This window comes from Castor canadensis, chromosome 19 (genome assembly GCF_047511655.1).
Source record: "Castor canadensis chromosome 19, mCasCan1.hap1v2, whole genome shotgun sequence".
NCBI classification, from domain to species: domain Eukaryota; kingdom Metazoa; phylum Chordata; class Mammalia; order Rodentia; family Castoridae; genus Castor; species Castor canadensis.
Window position 1 is genome coordinate 4,372,745 of NC_133404.1, and position 22,302 is coordinate 4,395,046.

General features: G+C 44.6%; 2 protein-coding genes across 2 annotated transcripts in view; one reads left to right on the forward strand and one right to left on the reverse strand.

Annotated features, from left to right (window-relative positions):
• The window catches only part of Rec114 (REC114 meiotic recombination protein), a 102,399-nt gene that overhangs the window by 73,534 nt on the left and 6,563 nt on the right, over positions 1-22,302 (forward strand). The window contains exons 3-4 of the mRNA XM_020165634.2: positions 13,692-13,775; positions 18,415-18,609. Coding sequence (XP_020021223.2) covers positions 13,692-13,775; positions 18,415-18,609 — 279 coding nt within the window. The remainder of the gene's footprint in view (positions 1-13,691; positions 13,776-18,414; positions 18,610-22,302) is intronic.
• The window catches only part of Nptn (neuroplastin), an 88,579-nt gene continuing 67,372 nt past the window's right edge, over positions 1,096-22,302 (reverse strand). The window contains exon 9 of the mRNA XM_020165629.2: positions 1,096-5,573. The gene's annotated coding sequence lies outside the window, so the exon portion shown is untranslated. The remainder of the gene's footprint in view (positions 5,574-22,302) is intronic.

The window sequence follows — 22,302 nt, forward strand, 5'->3', positions numbered from 1 at the left end:
AAAACATTTTACGTCTCCATCACTGATTTCACGATGCCGTTGAAACTGTGGTAGAAGTCCTCCGAGCTTATTTTGGCCTATCCAGGTCCTTTGCATTCCCTCATGGAGACTCATCTTGGTAATTTCTACAACTATAGATACAAAATTTTCATTGGCATTTCAGTGAATTTGTCTGTCAATTTGGAGAGAATTGAACATGGTTGTGTTAGCTTGGGCTGCTATTGCAAAATACCATGGACCAAGGTGGATTTTTCAACAGAAATTTAGTTCTCATAGTTCTGGAGCCTGGGAGGCCCAAGAGCAAGGTGTAGGCTGGTTTGGTTCCTCCGGGCTAGGGGCTGGGGGAGGAGAAGGGAGATCAGAGAGAGGAGAGAGGGAGAGAGTGATCCCTGACGGCTTTACCTATAAGACCTTACCCTCATGGTCTTATCTGGATCCATTACTTCCTGAAGACCCCATCTCCAAACCCCATCGCACTGAGGGTGAGGGCCTCAAGATACAAAGGAGGAGCCACAGTTCAGTCCATAGCAATGGTATAGCCCTCTGTTTAGGACCAATGTAATTTTTCTCTGCAGGGTTTTGTAGTCTCAGTGTTTGAACCCTGCATAATTAATTTTTAAGTTTTTCTAGTTTTTTTCACGCTACTGTCAAAATTTTTTCAGTCTCAGTTTGCTGCTTACTGACAGTAATACAGAAGCACATCTGGCTTTCCATGCTAGCTTTGTTCCCTGTAATCTTAACTCAGTTTGCTGTTCCATAGTCCTCTGTCACGGCCTCCTGGAGACTTTGCACATGTGCAGTCCTGCCGCCTGCACGTTGGAGACACTTGGCTTTTCTGTCTTGAGTCTGTAAGCCTTCTGTTTTCTTTCTTGCTTTATGACTCTGCCCAGAACTCCAGTGTTGCGTTGGGTGTAGAGAGGTGAGACTTGGACTTGGCTCTTTGCTTGGTCCTGTTCTGTCACTAAGTGTGGTGTGGCTGGTTTTTTTCTCAAGTGTTCTTTACCTGGTTGAGAAAGTCTCCTGTTCCTAGGGAGGTGGACGTTTTTATCACGAATGGGTGCTGAAGTTTGCCAAACGCTTTTCTCTGTTGATTGAAATGACTGCATGGTTTTTTTTTTTTTTTTTTTTTTTGCTCCACAGATACAATGAACTGCATTGGCTTAAAGATATTAAAGCAGCACTGCAGTCCTGGCATCTACCCCACTTGGTGTGATGCATCTGTTCCTCACATACTGCTGATTTAATTTGGTAGTATGTGTTAAGAATTTTGGTATCAATGGTCACGAGGAATACCAATCTGTAGTTCTTTTTGTAATGTCTCTATCTGGTTTTGGTATATGATTGTATAATTTCTTCTTTAAATATTTGATAGAATTCACCAGTGAAACCCATTTGAATCTGGAGTTTTCCTTGGTGGGTGTTCTTTAATTATAAATTAAAATTTTATAACAGGTGTAGAGCTAGATGAATTTCTGCTGGATTCACTTTTGGTGTCATTTACCTAAGTTATCAAATATGTTTGCATAAAGTCGTACTTTTTTTTTTTTTATCATCCTCCTAATGCCTAAAGGACCTATTGTTTCTTATTACTGTTGACTTGGTCTTCTCACTTTTGTTCTCAATGTAAACAGAAGTTTGTTGATGTTACTGTTTTTCAAAGATTGAGCTTTCAATTTCATTAAATTTTGTTTTCTTGTTCACTTATCTATGCTCTTAAATATATTTCCTTCTACTTATTTTTTAACTTATTTTGCTTTTTTTTTTTTTCTAACTTCATAAAGTGAAGGCTTAGCTCAGTGACTTTTTTCTAATACAAGTATTTAAAGTTACAAACTTCCTTCCCCCTACTGTTTCCACTACACACCTCAATTACTTTCTGTGTTGTGGTTTTATTTTCATTTGGTTCAAAATATTTTGTTTTTCCTTGTGAGTTTTTGACACATGGATTATTTAGAATTACATTTAATTTCTAAATGCTTGAGAGTTTTCCATTTATCTTCATGTATTTTTTTTCTAATTTAATTCTGTTGTGGTCAGAAGGCCTACGGCATATATTTCAGTCTTCACAAGCCAGGTTTGTGTTACGGACCTAGTGTGGTAGTTCTTCGTGAATGCTTTCTGTGCCTCTACTCCTGCTGGGTGGAGTTTCTGTGAGTGTCAGATCAGTTGCTTGATATCCTGCTGATACTCAGTCTGTATTCTTTCAGGGACAGACAGGGATTTTGATGTTTCCAATTATAATTGTGGATTTGTTTCTTTCAGTCTGTCAGCTTTTGTTGGGCACATTTTGAATGTCTCTTACTTCATACTTAGGATTGTCCAGTCTTCTGATGAATCTTCAGCCCCTCGTCATCATGAGATGCCCCTCTTCTCCCTGGGAACAGCCTTTCATTTGAAATGTGGTTGTCTGACTCTGGTGTTCTAGTGATTAGCGTTTAAGTGGCATGTCTTTGCTTATCCTTTTTTTTGTTTTTATCTGTGTCTCTACATTTAGAATTACTTTCTTCTAGAGAGGACAGTCAGGTCTTAAGTCTATCCTGAAACCGGAATCTACAGTGTTTGGACCTTTTGCTCTTAATGTGGTCTTCAGTGTGAGGCTTTGGTTTAGTTTTGAGGCACTGAGGGTGAAACCTGGCCTCACACACGCTGGCGGTGCCTTTCCAGAGAGCCATCCCCCAGCCAGTGCAGGTTTAAAATCTTGCATCAGCCACTGTTGCTTCTTCATGTTTCCTAGTTCCCTGCCCTTTTGGACTAGCCAGTGGCCTTGCTTTGTGAACTCCACTTCATCTTCACTATTGGTTCATTAGCTACTCCTTTGTCCCCAATTCCCTGTGGCTGCTGTAGATTTGCACAGTCAGCCTTCATTGTGCCCCTGACCTGCAGTGCGTAAGACAACCTCCTCCTCCTCCGTGCTGCGGTCGCCAGCTTCTGCTTTTGCCTCCGTGAGAGCCTCACGCTGCATTTTGATTGAAGTAGTCTCTTACCTTTTCCTCTTGGGTTTTATTGGCATTTTTTACTGACACCTTGAGAGTATCTAATTTGTTTGTAAAGGTATTTTAGAAATACAATAGCATTTTATTTTTATTTGTGGCAGACTTTTAAAGAATTGTGGTAAAATATATAAAACAGACTTTACTATCATTGCCTTTGTTTTGAGATGGGTTTTACTCTGTTGCCCAGGCTGCTCTGAACTCCAACGGCTCAAGTGATCCTCCCGACTCAGCCTCCCACGTGGTTGGGACTACAGCTGCGCGCCTCTGTGCCCTGCTTACTTTAACCATTCCCTCCCTCCATTTTTTCTTGTTGGTACTGGGGCCTTGCACTTGTTAGGAAGCGCTCTATCACTTGAGCCATGCTTCCAGCCTTTTTGAAGTACATAGTATAGTAATGTAAGTACATTCACGTTATAAAAATAAAGTCTGTCATGTTTTACAGAAAGTAAAATGTAAGAACAAGATTCCTCTTACGCATCCCACGTGTCTATCCTTTCTGGGGCTCGTCCTTTTGTGCAGATTTTATCTTCTCATTTCAGATGTCTCACTCCATATCTTTAGCATTTCAGTTAGTTCTTTTTGTGTTCATTTCTTTTCTTACTATGGTCATGTTTTTTAAAATGCTTTGAGCACATAGAGCATATGTGTGAAACAGCTTTGTAAAACATCTTTCCTGCTAATCCTATCACCCCTTAAATTTCTCAGTTGCTATCAACTCATTTTTCTTGAGGCTGTCATTGTTACTGGTCTAGTAATTTTATTCCTTTCTGACCAAATGTCATACTGAGGTTTGAACTTAGGGCTTCATACTTGCAAAGCAGGTGTTCTCCCACTTGAGCCACACCTCCAATCCATTTTGCTTCCATTATTTTGGAGATGGGGGTTTCATGAACTATTTGTCTGGGCTGGCCTCCAACCATGATCCTCCTAATCTCAGCCTTCCAAGTAGCTAGGATTATGCCCAGCTGATTTTTATATTGTTGAGTGCTGGTTCTTTTGTATATCTTTAGTGGGTTTTTGTTGTTGTTTAAGCAAGTAGTCCAGTTACTTATAATCAGTTGGGGCTTTTGAAGCTTATCTTTACTCTCTTTTAGGTGGGTCTAGAGCAGCCTTCAGTTAGTGCTAATTCAGCAACACTGGTGGGTATGCTCTGCTATCAGCCCTCTGTATTCAGTGGCATCTCTTTACCCTAGCTCCATACTTCCCAGAATTCTAGGGCTGCCTGGCTCCCACTTCCTGGTGCTGCTTCTCATTGCAGAGTTGCTCTCGTGCCATCTTGTGGGGTTGCCTTCTGCAAATGCACAGACTGCTGTGCCACAGAGGCTCCAGGAGCTCTCTGCAGGCTTCCAAAGTTCTGCTCCCAGGTAGTTGTCTTCTCTCAGGAAGTCCAACCTGCAAATTCCAGCCATCTGGGCCCCCTTGACTTCCTACCTCTTTCTCCTCAACTCACAGAGACAAGCTCTGTTGGGTCGCCTTTCTCTGTGTCAGTCTGGAAATGAACGCCAGGCAGAAAGCCTGGGTGATGGTGGGCTTACTCCACTGTCCTTTTACCAAGTACCATGGTCCTAGCCCCCTGCTGTGCATTGTGTGACTGCTGCTTGCATAGTTGTCCAGTCCTTTGTTTCTCACAGCAGGAGCAGAATTTTTGACCCTTTAGTCCCTCTTGGGCAGAAACGGCATGATGGTTTTTAATCATCTCAAATCTCCCCTTAAAAAAAGAGGTCAGAGGGGTGGCAGAATGGCTGAAGTGATGGAGCGCCTGCCTAGCAAGAGTGGGGACCAGAGTTCAAACCCCAGTACAACTAAGAAAATAAGGTTAAATAGGACTGCACAACCAAAGCCTACAGGTGAGATGCACAACAGAACAAGGTGAGTGGGCCTTCCTGTGCCCTCCAGATGTGAGCGGTACAGCCAGGTCACTGCAGCTGGAGGACCTGTGGGTGTCACTATCCGTGCAGGAAGAGCAGGCAGCTGAGCAGGCTGGATGCCTGGAGGTTGCCAAGGTTTCATCACAAGGACTCAGGAGACACTAGCTGAGGACAGTGTCAGGATTGATAACTGCAGTGATTAGAAATGGAAAATATGTTGAACTTGGTGAGTTTCCGGTCACTGGTACTATTGTGGTTTTTGGAGGATAAGGAACCATGCTGTTATTTTGAAATCTGGCAAATGGAAGCAATGAAGCAAGCGTTTACTCCATCTTTCCTGTTTTTGCCTAGAATAACGAAAGAGTTGATGAGGAAAAGTTACTCTCTTTGTTGTTTTATTTTTTGAGACAGGATCTCACTGTGTAGCCCAGGCTAGCCTTGAACTGGTGATCTTCCTGCTTCCACTTCCAGAGTGCTGGTGTCAGCAGGTGTGCACTGCCTTGGCCAGCTCAAGTTCCTCTTCGTACATGTTCAAGCTCATAAGTGAAGGCTAAGTAAAAATGCATGTACATATATGTATATCTAATTCATTTCACAAGCGCCAGTGAATTAATGAGTCTAGGACGGGACGATCAGTAGCACAAGGATACGAAGGTGTTACGTGCCTGAGATGGGACCACACTTCACACATCAGGAATGGTCTTATAGAATCCTAGGGGGAAAAAGGCAAACTGGATTTAGTGAATCAATCTTCTTGATCTATCAGGATTGTGAGAGACAGGAGTACCTAATAAGACACACCATGGGGGCTGGGCACAGTGGCTCACACCTGTAATCCCAACTACTTGGGCAGATCGATGCTTGAGGCTAACCTGCACAAAACTTGAGACCCTAAAGCAAAAAAGGGCTCAAGTGGTAGATCACCTGCCTAGCAAGCACAAGACCCTGAGGTCAAACCCTAAAACTACCCCCTCCCCCAAAAAAAAGACTCCATGGAGATCCAGTAAGAATTAATGAGGGTGACTCCAGGGCAAACAGTGCATGGAACATAATTTACCTGGCCCATTGCCTGGTTTTGAGCTAAGATTTTTTTTTAATGTTTTTAAATGGTTGAAAAATTAAAAAAAAAAAAAGAATATCATGAGATATGAAAATTCTATGAAACTGCAATTTCAGTGCCCATAAATAAAGTCTTGTTGGAGCACAGCTCTGCTGGTTGTTCACGGCTGATCTAACGCTCGGAGAGCAGAGTGGAGAAGGCACAGAGACCGTGTGGTCCACAGTGCCTCAAGTTTTGACTCAGTGGCTAACAGAAAAGATTCGTTCCTCCCCGACCTGGAGGACAAGGTGCTAGGCATACATTAAGGACTTAAATTCTTCAGCAAAAATTTCAAGGAAAGAAGAAAGAGGAAAGGCAGGACTCGTAGCTTAAGAGACCTCAGAGACAACCTGATTTAGATCCCTGTTCAAAACATGAAACCATGTAGGAAAAACACCAGCTAATCAGACACATGCAAACAGCGACGAAGGCATTTGATTTTTAAAGATGGGATAATGGTTTTGTGCTTGTGTTAAGAGACATTCTGCAGCGTTTACAGACACCTGCCTTGGCTTCAGTGACCACAGTGAGAGGTTCTCGAGTGCCGTGAAAATGAATAAGGTTAAGACTGGTTATCTGTGAAAGCTGTATTGGCAGAGGGAGTGTGGTGGGCCAGCATACTGTTTGCTGTTTTCTCTGTTTCTGTAATCATGTTTGAAAATTTACATTAGAGTTACAAAATAATCAATTTCAAAATTAAAGTTTTTAAAAATCAGTTCAAGGGCCATTTCCTCCGGGCCTGGTTGCTCGGGCATGTTTCCTATGCTTCTGTGGAGCACGGAGCTCACACAGTGGCCATCATTAGGTGGCATTTGTCTGTCCCCTGGATCATCAGTTCCTGGTAACAGGGGCCACTTGTCTTTGACCCTCAGTATCAGTCACAGCACTTGGCATGTATTCCAGTGCATAACAGACCCTCAGAAAATGTTTTTGGGATGAATTGTGATCTTTCATGGTCTTTCGGGATTTCTAGATGGTAGTCAGAGTCAAATAAAAATGTAGAGACAGGTCTCCAAGTGCAAGTCTTCATCTGGGAATAAACAGACTGTGGTCGCAGAGCCCTGGCGTGGCCTCTGCTGTGTCTGTGCTCTTCCAGGTTGCAGTTCCTAGGTGCTGGCTGAAGCCTGGCAAGTAGTTTCCTTGTCTTGGGACGGCAGACAGGTGTTTGTGACTATCTAGTCAGATGTGTGACAGGAATGACCGATTCGTATAGTCAATTCTCACACAGTAGTTCTTACTTTGTTGACATTATTTACCAATTTTTATTTGCCCTACTCCTTCCAAACAGCCTGTGGTTCTGCATGAAACCAACTGGTTGTTTCTCTCTTATGCATCAGGAAAAGTCTAACTCCAAAATAAGGTAAGCTCCTGGATGGCATCTTGTCCCAAGCTGTGATGTCACTTGTCTTTTGCGTGGGGTGTGTCTCCTCAGGAAGAAGACTTTCAAACCTAAGGCCAAAATGTAATCCTGGAAATAGCTGTCAATTCTTTTTATTATCTACCTCATAGTTCCTTTTTATTAATTTAACAAATAACCATTGGTTATAATTATTGAAAACATAATTTAAAAAATTTTTTTGCTTTCTTTCTTTTCTCTTCACACAGTCATCTTCCTACTTGGTTTTTTTTTTTTTTTTTTCCTGTTTTCAGTGTAATTTGAACCTCATAAACCCTAAGCTCCAGAAAGTGAGTCAGAAACACACCACCAAAGCTTGAGCCAGGATCTCATTTTTAATAACCACCTGGGCCTGAGACGCCTCTCTCAGTCACTGAAAAGCCCTGCAGGTGCTCAGGCTTGGGTTGTCAGTGGTTAGTCATAGTTATTTTTTGTGACCTTCGTCTCCTGTGCTGTTTTCCTCTGTCTCAAGTATTTGTAGCAGGTGGGTAATTGCCATTTTCATAAAAGTAAAAGGCTGTGCTTTCCTCAAAGTGCTTATGAAGTTGTACCTGGCATGGTTTTGAAGCTAATTTACCTTGCTCAATGCCAGTGATCCTCCCCACTCCAGGACACCTCCCTCACTCGGCTGGCTTGCTCACACTTGTAGGCAAGTCAGCACTGAGACACAGATGTGAGCCATGAAGGACCAGCTGGGTGACACATGGGGGCAAGGGCACAGGCAGACTTTCAGTTGTCCTTGGACTTGGGTTGTGTGCAAATGCCTGTATCATTTCATTGTGTCCTTTTCTCCTTTCCCTCGATAGCTTCCTTTCTGTTTATGGCAACTCTTAGGTGTGGTAGCGGGTCAGGAGATCATGGTTGAGCAGACTTTAGAACACGGGTGAGCTTCACACGCAGAATGCGCAAAAGCCAAAGTGTAAGACTGTCTACCCAGCAGTGCTGCGGCTCCACCTCAAGTATGCCACGCTGCTGCTGCACTTTGGGGAGACAGTGTCAGAACTGGCAAAACAAAGGGTGGCTGGAGTCTGACCACAGGTAGGGGTGTCTGGATGGGTGCCCTCCTCACCACTGCACAGATGTGCTGGAGACAGGTGAACAAAACCCACCTGTCCCCTCATGATGTTGGCAGGAAGATGGGAGTGAAGGACAGCCAAGGATGGCTCAGCCTCCTGGTGGCAGGGCTCAACATAGGCTTTTCAGCCCTTGTTTTCATGCCACTCTTGGGCACCAACTGACACTTTGCCACTTGACACCGTTACCTCTTACCTCCCACATTCCCTGTGCTGGACATTGCACCTATTCCTTTGTCTGCTGGTAAATTTGGTGTTCCTAGGATCCTGTACTGTCTCCTTCCTGCTTTGTACTATCATTTCTTAGGCATTTTTCTACCTTGGTAGTTCCAGGGGGCATGACAGACTCATCAGTGAACAGTGACACCCCCATGGCAGTTCTTTCCTGGGGCACCAGTCAAGAAGCTCCATGGGTGATTCCAACACATCCCCCATGCCTGGGGCAGAGTCAGCACGGGGGCCAGTCAGGATGGAGCCTGAGATGCTGACTGCAGGTCTTCACAGCAGTGAGCATGGTGGTGCCACTGAAGCACCCCTGCTAGAGGGCAGTTATCTGTGAGCTCACCTGAGCTCACTGGGCGGACAAGCTTTACAGAAGATGTAGGTGGCAGCCTTGCAAAGGTGGGGAGATCAGTGTTGCAATCTGGGAATTTACAGATGGTGGTACACAGGTGCGTTTACCTAGTCCAAGAACATCGGGATGAGAGGTGGGTCTGAGTTTCATCACAGTGAGAAATTCCGTGTCACTGGATTGCTCACAGATTGGTGGACCCCAGGAAGTAGCAGTGACATGAAGGGTTTCCTTCTTCCCTCAGCTCACAGTAAAGTTAGGAGGCGCCTTCTAGTGTCAGACACACTACACGCTGCAGTGCGCAGATTGCACTTAGCCTCCATCCTTGTGGCTACAGTCTAGTGAAAAAAAGACACCACGCAAAAAATGGCGACATACACAGCCACCCACCAGGATAAATTCTGTGGAAAGGAATGCTGAGGGAGAGCATGAGAGGGCCCTGTTGCGATTAGGAGTGACACGAGCAATGAACTAGAGATTAATTAGGCAAAACAGTAGGGAAGAGCCAAAGTGACTACACAGATGGAGAGCCATACAGGGCCCAGGGAAGAAAGCCACTCCCTTCCTAGCGTGGGGCACACAGGGCTCAGCAGAGAAGCATGCGGCAGGTGCTGGGGACTGAGGGGTCATAAGAACATCCCAGAACCTGCCTTGCTCTGCCTAGAGATTCCTCTCCAGCTAGTCAGGAAGCAAGAAACTTAACGATTTGTGATGTAGACTGCAGGTTACCTGGTTGAGGTAAAACGGCTTTCAATGATCAGACAAGGAAGGCTGTTTGGGAAGCAAGCTGTAGAGAAGAATCAGGTGAGGAGCTTGGCCCATTGCAGAACTGCAGGGATTCAGTACATGGTTAAAGGTGAAGGAAGCACTCCTGCATAGAGCAGAGGCAGGTCTTACAGATGTGTCCAGGCTGAGTGGCTTGGAGTCCCCTGCAGAGCGAGGCAGGTGAAAGGAAGGGCCTGCAGTTGTTGTTTTTGCTGACTGCTCTGGCAGCAGAATAGACAGATTGTCTGAGGGACGGGCCTGGGGGAAGGGGGGCATTAGTGGGCCACTGCAGTGGTCCCAGGGAGAAATACATGCAAATGGGAGATGGTCAGTTGGACATGCTGTTGGTGGCAGGATCACTGAGACTCCAGACTGGCTGAAGAGTCAGGCAGTGTCACCTGCAGAGGCTCTAAATCTGTGGAGCAGCAAGAGGAGGGTCACTGAACCCAAACCCAAGAGACAGGATGAGGCAAGATGGGGCTGGAGCCAAGAGCTGGAAGTGGCTTTTCCTTTTTCTTAAACTTTTGATTTTAGAATGGTTTCAGGTTTACAGAACAGAGTTCCCATAGACTGGTGGTTTTATAAAATGATTCACCTCCTCCTTGCATTCATGGCACATTGGAACAGGTATCCTCGTTTGCACGAATGCCTCACAGACGTGCATGAGACACACAGTGCACGCTCGGCGCACTCCTCACCGTCCACACACCCAGTGTGTTAGTCTCTTCCGCAGCCATCCTTCCATGCATGCAAGCCAACGAGCATACACTTACGTTCCTCCTTTCTCAAAGGCTAGAATATTATGACATTGTTCTGTAGCTCGCCGTGGTGCTTACCAACACGTTAAGAGACCAGTCCATACAGAGCTGCCCTGTCTGAGACGGTCACTGTAACCTATACGTAGCCAGTGATTGAGCATTTAAAATGTGGCTGGTGTAACTAAAAGGACTTTTTTTATTTAATTTTAATTTAGATTTAAAAAATGGAAGCAGCGTGAAGTGTTTCCCTGTTGAATTCTGTTGTTTTGCTAGGGTTACATTTCTCTAACCATCAAAAATACAGAGGGCTGGGATGGGCCAGGCAGTGTGGGCAAGTGAGCTCTGTCCTCAGCCACCCCGTGGCTTTGCAGCTAGTGGCCCAGCCTGGCTGCTCCTTCCCACCCTGCCCTGTGCCTGAGCCCTCAGGACAGCCACCTGCCCTCGAGTTAGCTCAAGCGAGGGGCAGTGCGTGGGTTCCTTGTGTCATTGTCACTCCAGTCTGCTCTGGGACGGAATAATACTGGAGTCATCCCTAGACCCTCTGGTCATGTGTGGCCTAGAAAAGCTGTGTAAGAATCCAACGACACAAATAAATGCAAAGTAGGCTGCCCTTGAATGGGTCACCAACAGAAATCTCTGATCAGAAGAAAGGCGAGCGTGGTTCTTGCCAGAGGATCTCATTGTTCTCAAAATGGGCGTGATGACACAGGGTTCGTCTTTGTAGTTGTCTCTGACCTCTCTCTCGGAGACCAGAATTCTGGATAAAAGTTTATATTTACCTGATACCAATCATGGTATTTATATTTTAAATGCACTTAGTTATATTTAATGACCTCATTCTTGAGTTCCTTTTTCATTAAAATAGCTCTCATTTCAGTTGTTGATGTTTTAATAATAAGAATAAATAGGTTTGTCCCAGTAGATATTCAGTACTTAGAACCCTTGGGCCTCTAGTGCGTGTTCACGCGAGTCCAGCTGCTGGTTGCTCTCTCTGGGCTCTTCTAATTTGAGTGGAGTAGATTTTACTGTGAAATAGTACCATTGATGATATGAAAACATAAAGATATAATGACCATCCAACATAACATAGCAGTTTATCCAGAAAAGTCCTAAGTGCTTCCATCTGAGGAAGATGGAAAGACACAAAGAGGGGAGATACTTTTACATAAATGTATAATGTATAAATTATAATCCTGTTGCATTACTTCTGTTCCCATAAATGCATTAAACATTCGGTTTAAAAATCTGAGATGTGGTTGAGTGTAAAATGCATGCTGGGTTTCAGAGACTTAATTCACATTCTGTTTTTAATACTAGCTCAATAGTGTTTTACCTTGTTTACATGTCTTTGCCATATTAGGTTAATTAAAATATTGAAATTAATTCCAAGAATTTATTTTTTAAAGGGACACTAGAAAGTTTAAGTCACATATGTGGCTCAAATTCTATTTTCACTAGATAGCACTGCTATGGAGTTTTTGTTACTTTTTTTTTATAGCTAGTATTCCATTGTGCAAAGTACCATAATTTATTTAACTGGTCCACCCTTGATACATGCTTGAGTTGTTTCTAGTCTTGAAAATGCAGAAATACTTAACCCTGTCCATGTCACTTCATATGTGTGCAGGTTGGCCCAAGGACAAATGCATTTATAGTGGCAGTATTACCAACTTGCCCTCCATGAGTATTGTGCCAATTTGTGCTCCTCTACTAACGTGTACATGTGCCAGGTCTCCCACATGAAGCCCTTTGGAACTACACTTGTCTCTATTCTGGGGCTATAATAAACACATTTCTTTACCAGTTCTAACACAGTCCCCCCCGCAAAGTACTGGGGTTTGAACTCATGGCTTCACACTTACGAGGAAGATACTCTGCCCCTTGATCCATGCCTCCAGCCCTTTCTTTCTTGGGTTATTTTGGAAATAGGATCTCACTTTTCTTTTGCTCAGGTTGGCCAGGCTGTGATCCTATTTTAGGCTTCCTAACAGAGCTGAGGTGACAGGTGTGCACCATGGTGCACAGCCACTGGTTGAAACTGATCTCTGGTTCTGAGGCAGTTTTAACAAATCATAGTGGGCACAGTGGCTCACACCTGTACTCCCAGCTACTTGGGGTGGGAGGGGCAGAGATCAAGAGGATTGTGTTTCTAGGCCAGCTTGGGCAAAAAGTTCACAAGACCGTATCTCAACAACAACAAAAAAAGCTGCAAATAGTGGCAATCGTCCCGTCTATACAGGAGGCATAAAGGAGGAGGACTGAAGTCCAGGCCAACCCAGGCAAGAAAAACAAGACCTTATCTAAGAAAGAACCACATGGAAAGGGCTGGTGGAGTGGCTCAAGTGGTAGAGCACCTGCCTAGCAAGAGCAAGACCGAGTTCAAACCCCAATACTGCCAAAAAAAAAAAAAAAAAAAAGCAAGCCTACCATTGTTAATACAACTCTTAGAAACATCTAAGAATTAACCCGCACTGCTTTCTTAGGAACTGAAGTTGGAGGAAAGGTGCAGCGTTTAGCGTCTTCAGACTTAGGAAGAGGGGCTGTTGGGAAGGCTCGAATGGGCATCTTCCAGGAGTTAGGGTTTCTGCTCCACGCGAGCAGCCTGCGTGCGGTCGTGCGCTGTTAGGGAGTCAGGCCTCTCTCTGGGTTGGCTGCACTGTGTGCTGAGGTCATTCTGACATAGGCCGCAGGAAACAGCTGGAGTTCAGAAGCTGCCACTAGTTTGTCACTAGACTGTCCCTTCTACTTAGTTTGCAAAGCAGCTGCAGCTAAGGCTCACCCTGCCCCCAGGCACCAGCTTCTGTTCCTCTTCTGAGCCTTGAGTGCTCTCCATACTGCTCTCTGCCTCTCCATTTCTTCAGCTGGAAATAAGGAAGTGAACACTTAAGAGTATCACAAGCCAAATGGCTTCAGATTTTCCATTCATTAGAAAATAAGATTGTCATGAAGAGAACTGTGTGCACATAGGACTGTGCTGCTGAGCTTGTGAGTGAGCGTGGTGGACTCTGGCTCCTTAGCAGTAAAGGACAAGCCCAGGACACGGGCCTCAGTGGCTGAGCCATTCTCGCTGTGTGGAAGTGGCTTCCTGTGGGAAGCAGCTTGGCCACAGCTATTCTTTATGTCCTTTTCTGCTTCTGTTGCTAATTTTACCTAATGGTTTTGTTTCAGGAAGGGTTTTCACTCATTGGTAGCAAGAACTGGCTGAAGATTGTGAGACGCATGGATTGCCTGTTGTTTGGAACAACGATAAAGGTAAGATGGGGCTTGGCCACGAGCACGGAGGCCAGCTGTGTAAGCAGTGATCACACTCCGCATGTCCTGCAGAGGGAACGGTGCTGGAGGACGGTTCGCACCAGGAGCCAAGCAGAAAGCAAGGGCTGTGGCTGTGGTGAGGCCTGCGCTCACCAGCGTCTGGGGAGCTCTGTCCCCAGGCACTGGGGAGTGAGCTCACTTATCCTGCTGGTTAGAGGTTTTGATCAGAGAATATTTTTGAAACCTTCACTGAATATGTCGTTCCATTTTCCCTGTTTAATATTAAACAAAAAAATTCCCTTTTATCTGCTTTCTAGCACTATTAAACATAAAGACTCATGCGCACTAATCACCTGCATTGTTTTCTTTTGAAAACAGCCATGAAGACCAATCTGTTAACACGTACTGAGTGAATAACTTCAGTGAAAGATTCTGACTTTTAGTAGCCTGAGATCTCGAGAGTTGAAAGGTCTTCAGGAGCATCTAGTGAGGGTCGTAACCGAGCTGCACGGACCTCAGTGGATCCTCTGTCCCAGGGTCCATGAACTTGCAGATCATGTCCCCTGACCTCTAACTGGAGTCGGTCATTCCTCCTGGTAGGCACATAAGTACAGAGCACACTAGACTTCTCATCTGTGAAGCCCCAGACACTTCCAGATCACATGACAGTTGTTTCCAGTAGCCCAAGGTCATTCATGCTCATCAAACCTCAAAATTAAGGCGGTACTAGTCCTGCTGCTACATCTCTTTGCTGAGTACATTAACAAGGAGGCGTGACAAGTTATAGTTTGGTGTGTTAATATTATAATGAACAATTTACCAAAATTGATTGGTTTCTTCTGTAACCTTATGTATTGTAGGTGATTAAAAATATCTGAGGGCCAGGCATGGTGGCTCACACCTGTAATTCTAACTACTTTGAGGCAGATATTTATCGGGAGGATCTCAGTTCAAAGACAGCCAGGGCAAAAAGTTACCAAGACCTCCGTATTTCAACAAGTAAGCTGGGTGTGGTGGTACATATCTGTAATCCCAGCTGTGTGGGAGGCATATGTAGGAGGAGCTCCATCTGAGGCTTGCTTCGAGCAAAAATGCTACAATGGTAGCAAGGCACAGAATGTTCATTTATCCAAATCCTCTCCAACAGTGATATAATTTAGATTTACAAACTAGTTTCCAGTGTGACAGGCAGAGGTGTGCCTCTTCTTATCATTTCAATAATGAGAATGAACAATTTTTGCTAGACATTTCTCCTGTGAATCACTTCTTCTGCCTTTTTTTCTCCTCTTCAAAGTATTTAGGCACTGTATGAGTAATGTGGATCTGTATGTTTATACACTGTTTAAGGCCGGGAACCTTTTGCCCACTCTTACACAAACGATATTCTGTACCCAAAGATATTTCCAGCTACTAATGAAGTTTTTTTGAATAAATTTAGCTTCCTTACTAAACTTTTGATACTTTGTTAAATCTCTAAGGAAGTAATTTTACAATCAGGAAGCAATGAGAATTTCATTTCCAAGGATTTATATTTTGCATTACTTTCTGCTCCTGAGTTGTCTGAACTCCAGAGCACAGCAGCCATGAGCTGATGGCGGCATCCTTGACATCTTCCTGACTTGCAGTGGACGTGGTGATGGGACATTGGTACAGCTCACCCATATTCCTCATCGTATCAGGGAGACATTCTTTCAGTTGTGGTTTATTCACGGATGCTTTTGTCAGGATTACAGAGGCAGCTTTCCCCAGGGCCGCTCAGTACCTACCAAGATGCTGTTTTCCCCTCCTTTGACCCCTGAATTAACACTGAGCCATCAGTCTTCATTTCGCCTTACCTGGCAAGGGTATCTGGGGCACTGACACCAAATACACGATTGTTTATACCAACAAGGGGAAGTGACAATTTCATTCCTTTAATAGGAATTTAACTTAAATTCTGTGGACAATAAACTCTGTATTTCTTTCCTCTCTTTGGGCTGAAATGCACAGATTGAGTGAACTATGCCTACTTGTAAGGCCAGCGTCCTTTTTCAGCAGTTCTGATCCATCTAGGTTCTGGCTGATGGCTGACAGCAGACATACATCCTACCTGAAGGGCACTTTGGCTCAACACCACGGGCCTCTTCACCCCTCACCCCTAGTAACGCAGTGAAGAGAAAGTCACGTGGTGGCGTGGCTGACCTAGGTAGGCGCCTTCTCTGGGTGCATTACTGCACTTGGCATTTGCACCTTATCCCAGGGACTGCACTGCAGCAGATGGTCTCTTGGGGGACACTCTTAGACTGCAGCACTGGATAAGTCCTTTCTCTGTACTTTCCCCACATTTCCTACAGTACAGAAATCACTGCTAGTGGTGAGGAAACCTTCAGTTGGGGTCCTGGTGATCATGGAAATTTCCTTAATGAATCGGAAACCCCACTGGATTTGTGACACCTGCTGTCTTCCTGGGTCTCTTCCTATAAGGTGCTAACCGACATGCTATCTTCCAGCGTGCCAGGATGCCCTCCAGAGTTTGCTCTGTGTAGATGCCACTCACACCCAAGGTGGCACTTAGTGGCCCAGTCTTTTTTTAGTGTATGTGTGGGTAAGTGTAGAGACAGCCGCTTACACACCTTTTGCTTCCTCAAGGACTGTGTAAGATGGAATCTTCTGAGAGTTCTCTTAACCTGAAATTAGGTATTCTGAAGCAGGGTGGATGGAACTTAGATGGTGGGAACCGGAGCCTCAGGCAAGTTCATGGCTGCTGGCATACTTGAAAACCTCACAGCAGGGAGCTCCTTCTGACTTTTAATTGCCTGCTGTGCAAGAGTAAATCTCACCAAGATCTTCAAGCTTAACGCAGGGCATGAATCCATTGTGGTGCCTGTGGCTCTGAGGGTGGAGGGTGACGCTGTCACTCACTCTCAGATCTTTCCTGACCTCTGTCCGTTTTATCTTGGGTTCACATGCGCTAAAGTGGCACTTCTGGCTCAAACACTAAGACCTTTATAATCGTGAACAATGGAGTAAACCTCAGGCTATCAGACATATAACCTTCCCTGACATTTTTGGAACTGCACTCCAAAGAAACCTAACTCTTCAACTTACATATAGGTGGCTCTGTAGCATAACTGGTCACAGATTCTCATGCTGCTTATATACTTAAAATGCGTCTGCTTGGACATGCAGTTTTTCAGCTAGCTGTGAGGTTCAATTTTTGATGCAAGGCTACTCAAAAGACATCTAGTAAAAAGACACATCACAGATGTCTTCCTATAGCATCTAAAGTAGGGTGAGCATCTACACCAAGAATCAGTTAAATTTCACACAAAAGACACCTAATATGACAAGAAGCTGAACATGTAGGTCTCTTGTCAGCTTTTTTTCCTTCCTCAGGGAAAGTGAGCTTTTAATGACTTACTCTTGATAAACTGGGCAGTGTCCATCCAAAAGAAACATGGCTAAACTCATGAGGGCAATACACAAAAGAAAAAGTGCAGATGACCAGTAAGCATAAAAAAATTCAACCTCAATTATCAAATAAATGAGATTTTGAAAGTCTATGCTAACCTAGTAGGTTGACAAAAATTAAAATGATAAGCACCTCCAGTGTTGGAACACACACTCTTGGTAGAAGCAAACTGGTCCCGTCTTGCTGCAGGTCAAAATATAACCTGTAAGTTACATATGACCTGTAAAACATATGTGCAAGTCCAAACATGTATACATTGGAGTATTTCCTTTCCATAACGAGTTACTTTATACCCAAGGGAAATATTTAAATGAGCTAAAATAAGAAGGAACACAAACAATGCTAGTGCAAAGCAGTGGGGCGCCTGCTTTTCTGAACCCAAGTTCATAGCTGGGCCATGTGTTTTCTAGAACCCAGCTACATGGCTTTGTTTGACGAGTTATTTAAATAGTGTAAATTGGGAACTGGAAAGTTAAGGACTGTTTTGCTAAGTGATAGGTTTCTGTGTGTGGTAGTGAAATGCCTGTCCCTGAGCTCATCGTTGCCCCTGCTTCTCTTCACAGAAGAAACTGAGCAAATCCATATGGTGCTGTCTGGGTGGCTTTTATGTAAGTTGACTCATCTGGCCAGGCAGGACATTAGACTAAAGAGGAAGGTGCTACTAAAGTAACAAATGTAGCTGCCAGGTCCAAAAATGTTTGCCTCTGTCCCACATTTGCTAATTTGCCCAGGGAGGTAACCCTGGGCACCCTTCCCCTTAAGGGGAAAGAACACTAGAAACTGTGAACACACTTGCTCTTGGTGTCTGTTGGACCCTGTCCCAGGACTGGTTGTTAGGTCAGTCTGCTTTAATGTGGCAGCTACCTGGATCTCTTTCATTTACTCAGTTTACTCAACATTTTTGTTGAGCCAGTACTATGTCATATTAGCTTTACCGAATCTCCACTTGGGAACTTACAAGCTAGGCAATCTGTTTTCCAAAGCATGACAAAGCATTGACCTTCTAATGCAGTCAGTGGAACCACCTCCTTCTGAGGGAAGTGGATTTCAGTATGAGGATCAGCTTCCAGAAGGGGCGAGAAGATGCTGTGACTAGCTTTCCCATACCTGCACCACAAGGGTTATGCTCTTAGAAGAGCCCACAGGACGTCAGCCAGGTCTCAGAGTGACCTTTGGTTTGTCACACAGAACAAGAGCCGCATGTTTCGTGTCCAGTTTAGTGGAGAGTCCAAGGAGGCAGCACTGGAACATTGCTGCAGATGTGTGCAGAGCCTGGCCCAGTACGTCACCGTGCAGGTGCCAGACACAGTCACCCAGGAGCTCTGGTCAGCAGGTGAAAGCCAAGGGAAGGACTGTGCGAAGAGTGTCCCGCTGCAGCCCAGGGTGAGTGTTCCGGGTGCTGGTGACACAGGGAACTGCTGATGCAGTGCACTGCAGGAGATGGAGCTACAGTGTAGCTGCCAAGACTTGGGGTTTGTGGTTTGAGAGAGAATGTTGAGTGGCCTTTTCAAACACACGGTTGATCCTCATCATAGTCACTTACGAGGCAGGCAGGGAGTCCCAGCTGTATTCTGAGGGCCACCACAGAACGGTACTTCTGGACCCCTCTCTGAGCTGTTTTCAGGGGGCCCAAAGGGTCAAGATGGTTTTATAATAGTAAGACAGGATTTCTTACGTTCCACCGTCTGCACTGGTGGGACAAAAGCATTGAGCACAGCTGCTGTCTGTACAAAGTAGGCACCTGTGCACCATGTTGTGCCTACAGCCGTGCCTGTCACTGGGCACTTGCAGGAACTCACACTGCTGTCTTGGGAAGGCACTGAGTGAGGCCTTGGCCCCTTTGATGGACCACCACTGCTTAAAAGAATGATGGACTTTACGGTGGTCATTCAGCTTTGGGTGGTTGGTGGACACTCTCAAAAATGAAGCGACCTTCTCACTTCAGGACTTCAACTGATGGTATGTGACAGTACTGAAATGTAAGCTTGTCAGAATTTGGAAAGCTTATGTCTGCCATGAGCTTCATGCCTTCCAGGCTTTGTTTTTAAATAAATGAATGACATGGCAAAATGTGTCAGCATTAGCGATAGGTACAGTTCTGTGAACTGATTTTTCAACTGACCAACTCGTGGTGCTACAAAGCTGTATGCTGATAAAAGAACTAGAAAAATCAACAGATTTCAATATTGACAGTGTTTCAAGTTTATTGGCATGGTTTTGGACTCAACCACTTGTTGAGTTTTGGTGCCATACCAGGAAAACCCACAAATAAAAGCTGGGCACAGGTGGTTCATGCCTGTAATCCTAGTTGCTTGGGAGGCTGAGTTTGGGCAAATCACAGTTCGAGGCTAGCCTGGGCAAATAGTTTGCAAGACCCCCATCTCCAAAATAACCAGAGCAAAATGAACTGGAGGTGTGGCCCAAGTGGTAGAGTGGCTGATTTGCAAGCACACAGTCCTGAGTTCAAGCCCCAATCTGACCGAAAAACAAACCCTTACTAATAAACCAGATGTAAAGAGACTCATGCCTATAATCCCAGCTATGTGGAAGATGGAGATTGGGAGAATCTTGGTTCAAGGCCAGCTTAAGCAAAAAAAAAAAAAAAAAATCAGCAAGACTGTCTCAACTAGTAAACCAGACTTGGTAGCAGTGTACTTGTAGACTCACAGCTATGTGGGAAGCCTCAGTGTGGGGTGGATTACGTTAAAATTTGAAAAAATAACCTAAAAGCCAAAAAAGGGCTGTGTGGCTCAAATGGTAAAGTACTTGCTTTTCCATTTTCGAAAGCAGGCCCTGAGTTCAAATAATAGTATCACGTCCCCCCCCAAACCAAACCAATTATCTAGAAAACTAGTTTAAAATACTCCCCCTCTTCCATCTACACGTCTGTGCATGTCACATCATCTCCACGTACTTTAGTCAAAAAACCAGGCAGCAGCAGACAGTGCAGAGGCAGACAGAAGAGTCGCACCACCTTCCATCTCTACATACCAAAAAGGTTTACAGAAGTCACTGTCTTGTTTTCTGAAAGTTATTTTTCATAGCTGGCGGTGTGGCTCAAGTGGTAGGGTGTCTGCCAAGTAAACGTGAGGCCCTGAGTTCAAGCCCCAGTACTGCCAAAAATTAATTTTCATAAAGATATTTTAGTAACAGGGCTTTTAATGATAAAAATTGTTTTTATTTCTAATAGGATAAATATCCCACATGTTAAAACAAGAGCTGTTTGAGGGCTTCAATAATTTTTTTTCTTTTGGCAGTACTGGGGCTTGCTCAGGGCCTACACCTTAAGCCACTCCACCAGCCCTTTTTTGTGATGGGTTTTTTTCAATAGGATCTCACAAACCATTTGCCCAGGCTGGCTTCTAACTGCAATCCTCCTAATCGCTGCCTCCTGAGTAGCTCGGACTACAGGCGTGAGCCACCAGAGCCCAGCTAGGGCTTCAATAATTCCTGAGAGGAGTTAAGTCTGAGACTTGTAGAATTCCTTCTGGAAATACGTATATTAGCAGCATTTCCTTGGCATCGTCCCAAGTGCCATTAGAGGAAATTCCACTTTCAAACTGGGTTGTGTTCCACTTTGAGGAATGATTTTCCAATCTTGGTTTATTTTATTCATCCTGTCAGGTCCACTTAAGCAAGACAGTTTTCGTTTTCTTCTTCTTGGTGGAATTGGGAGTTTGAACTGAGGGGTCTACCACTTGAGCCCCACCCCTAACCCATTTTTTATTTTTGTGGATAGGGTGTTGTGTTTCTGCCTTGGCTAGCAGGCACTATGATCCTCCTATCTGTACCTCCCTTGTGGCTGGGATCACGAGACATGTACCACCACACCCAGCTTATTGGTTGAGATGAGGTATAGGTAATTTTTTGCCCAGGCTGGCCTCAAACCACCATCTTCCAGATCTCTACCTCCTGAGTAGCTGGGGTTATAGGTGTGTACCACAGCACCAAGCCCGTTTTTGCTCTTTGGTCACAGAATTTCTTCATTCACAGTTTAGCTAAGGTGAACATAAAAGCACATTGTTACATATGTTATTTATAATTTATCACATGAACATAAATTTTTAATTTTTTTGGTGGTACTGGGGTTTGAATTTAGGGCAATCTACCACTGGAGCCATGCCTCCAGTCCATTTTGCTGTGGTTATTTTTTGGCAATGGGGGTCTCTCTTTGCACAGGCTGGCCTTGAACCATGATCCTCCTGATCTCAGCCTCCCAAGTACCTAGGATTATAGGTGTGAGCCCCTGGCACCTAGCAAATTCTTTTTTCTTTAAGCAGGTGCTACACGACATCCTCAAATGTTTAGTTTGCCAGGTATTTCCATCTTCGAATTCTTTCCCCTCTTTGATCATTTTTTGTGAAGGGCATTACTTGCTGAAGTTACTGTCTCTGGGTCCAGTTTCAAACAGTACGCCTCCTTTGCTTTAAGATCCCCCTTCCCTACAAATGGATTGGGTGGTATATTAAGACTTGTCATTGTTGTGACAATAAACAGCTTAAGGAAAGACAGGCTAGCAGTTACACAGGTTCCAGCCCATGGCTGGTTTGCTTTGTTGCCGTGGCCTGTGGGAGAGAGTATTATGGTTGAATAGTGTGTGGTGGGGCTGTTCACCTGGTGGCAGCCAGGAAGGGAGTCACATTCTCAGTGACCCACTTCCTCCAGCTTGGCCCCGCCTAACAGTCCATCCGCTCATGAACTTGTGAGTGGATTAACCCATTGGTTAGCTCAGAGCCATAGGATCCACCACTTCCCAACGGCCCGCTAGCTAGCAACCAAGGCTTTAACACACGAGCCTTTGGGGAAGGGGGCTTTTCACAGCTAAACCCTAACAGGTGTCTTCTTATAAGGTACTTTACTGCTTATGAGTCTTTGCCCTTCCAGGAGGCTTTACAGTAGCCATTATTAGATTTAGGTTGTGTAGTTTATCCAGTGCATCAAATGTGACTGGAACCCAAGAGGGTTCCAGGATTTGGGAACTAGATCTGGAATGTCATATAAATATAATAGAGATATCAGGCTACCCATCTAAATATTAAAAATGCAATGTGTTACCTACTACGTGGTAACACATGC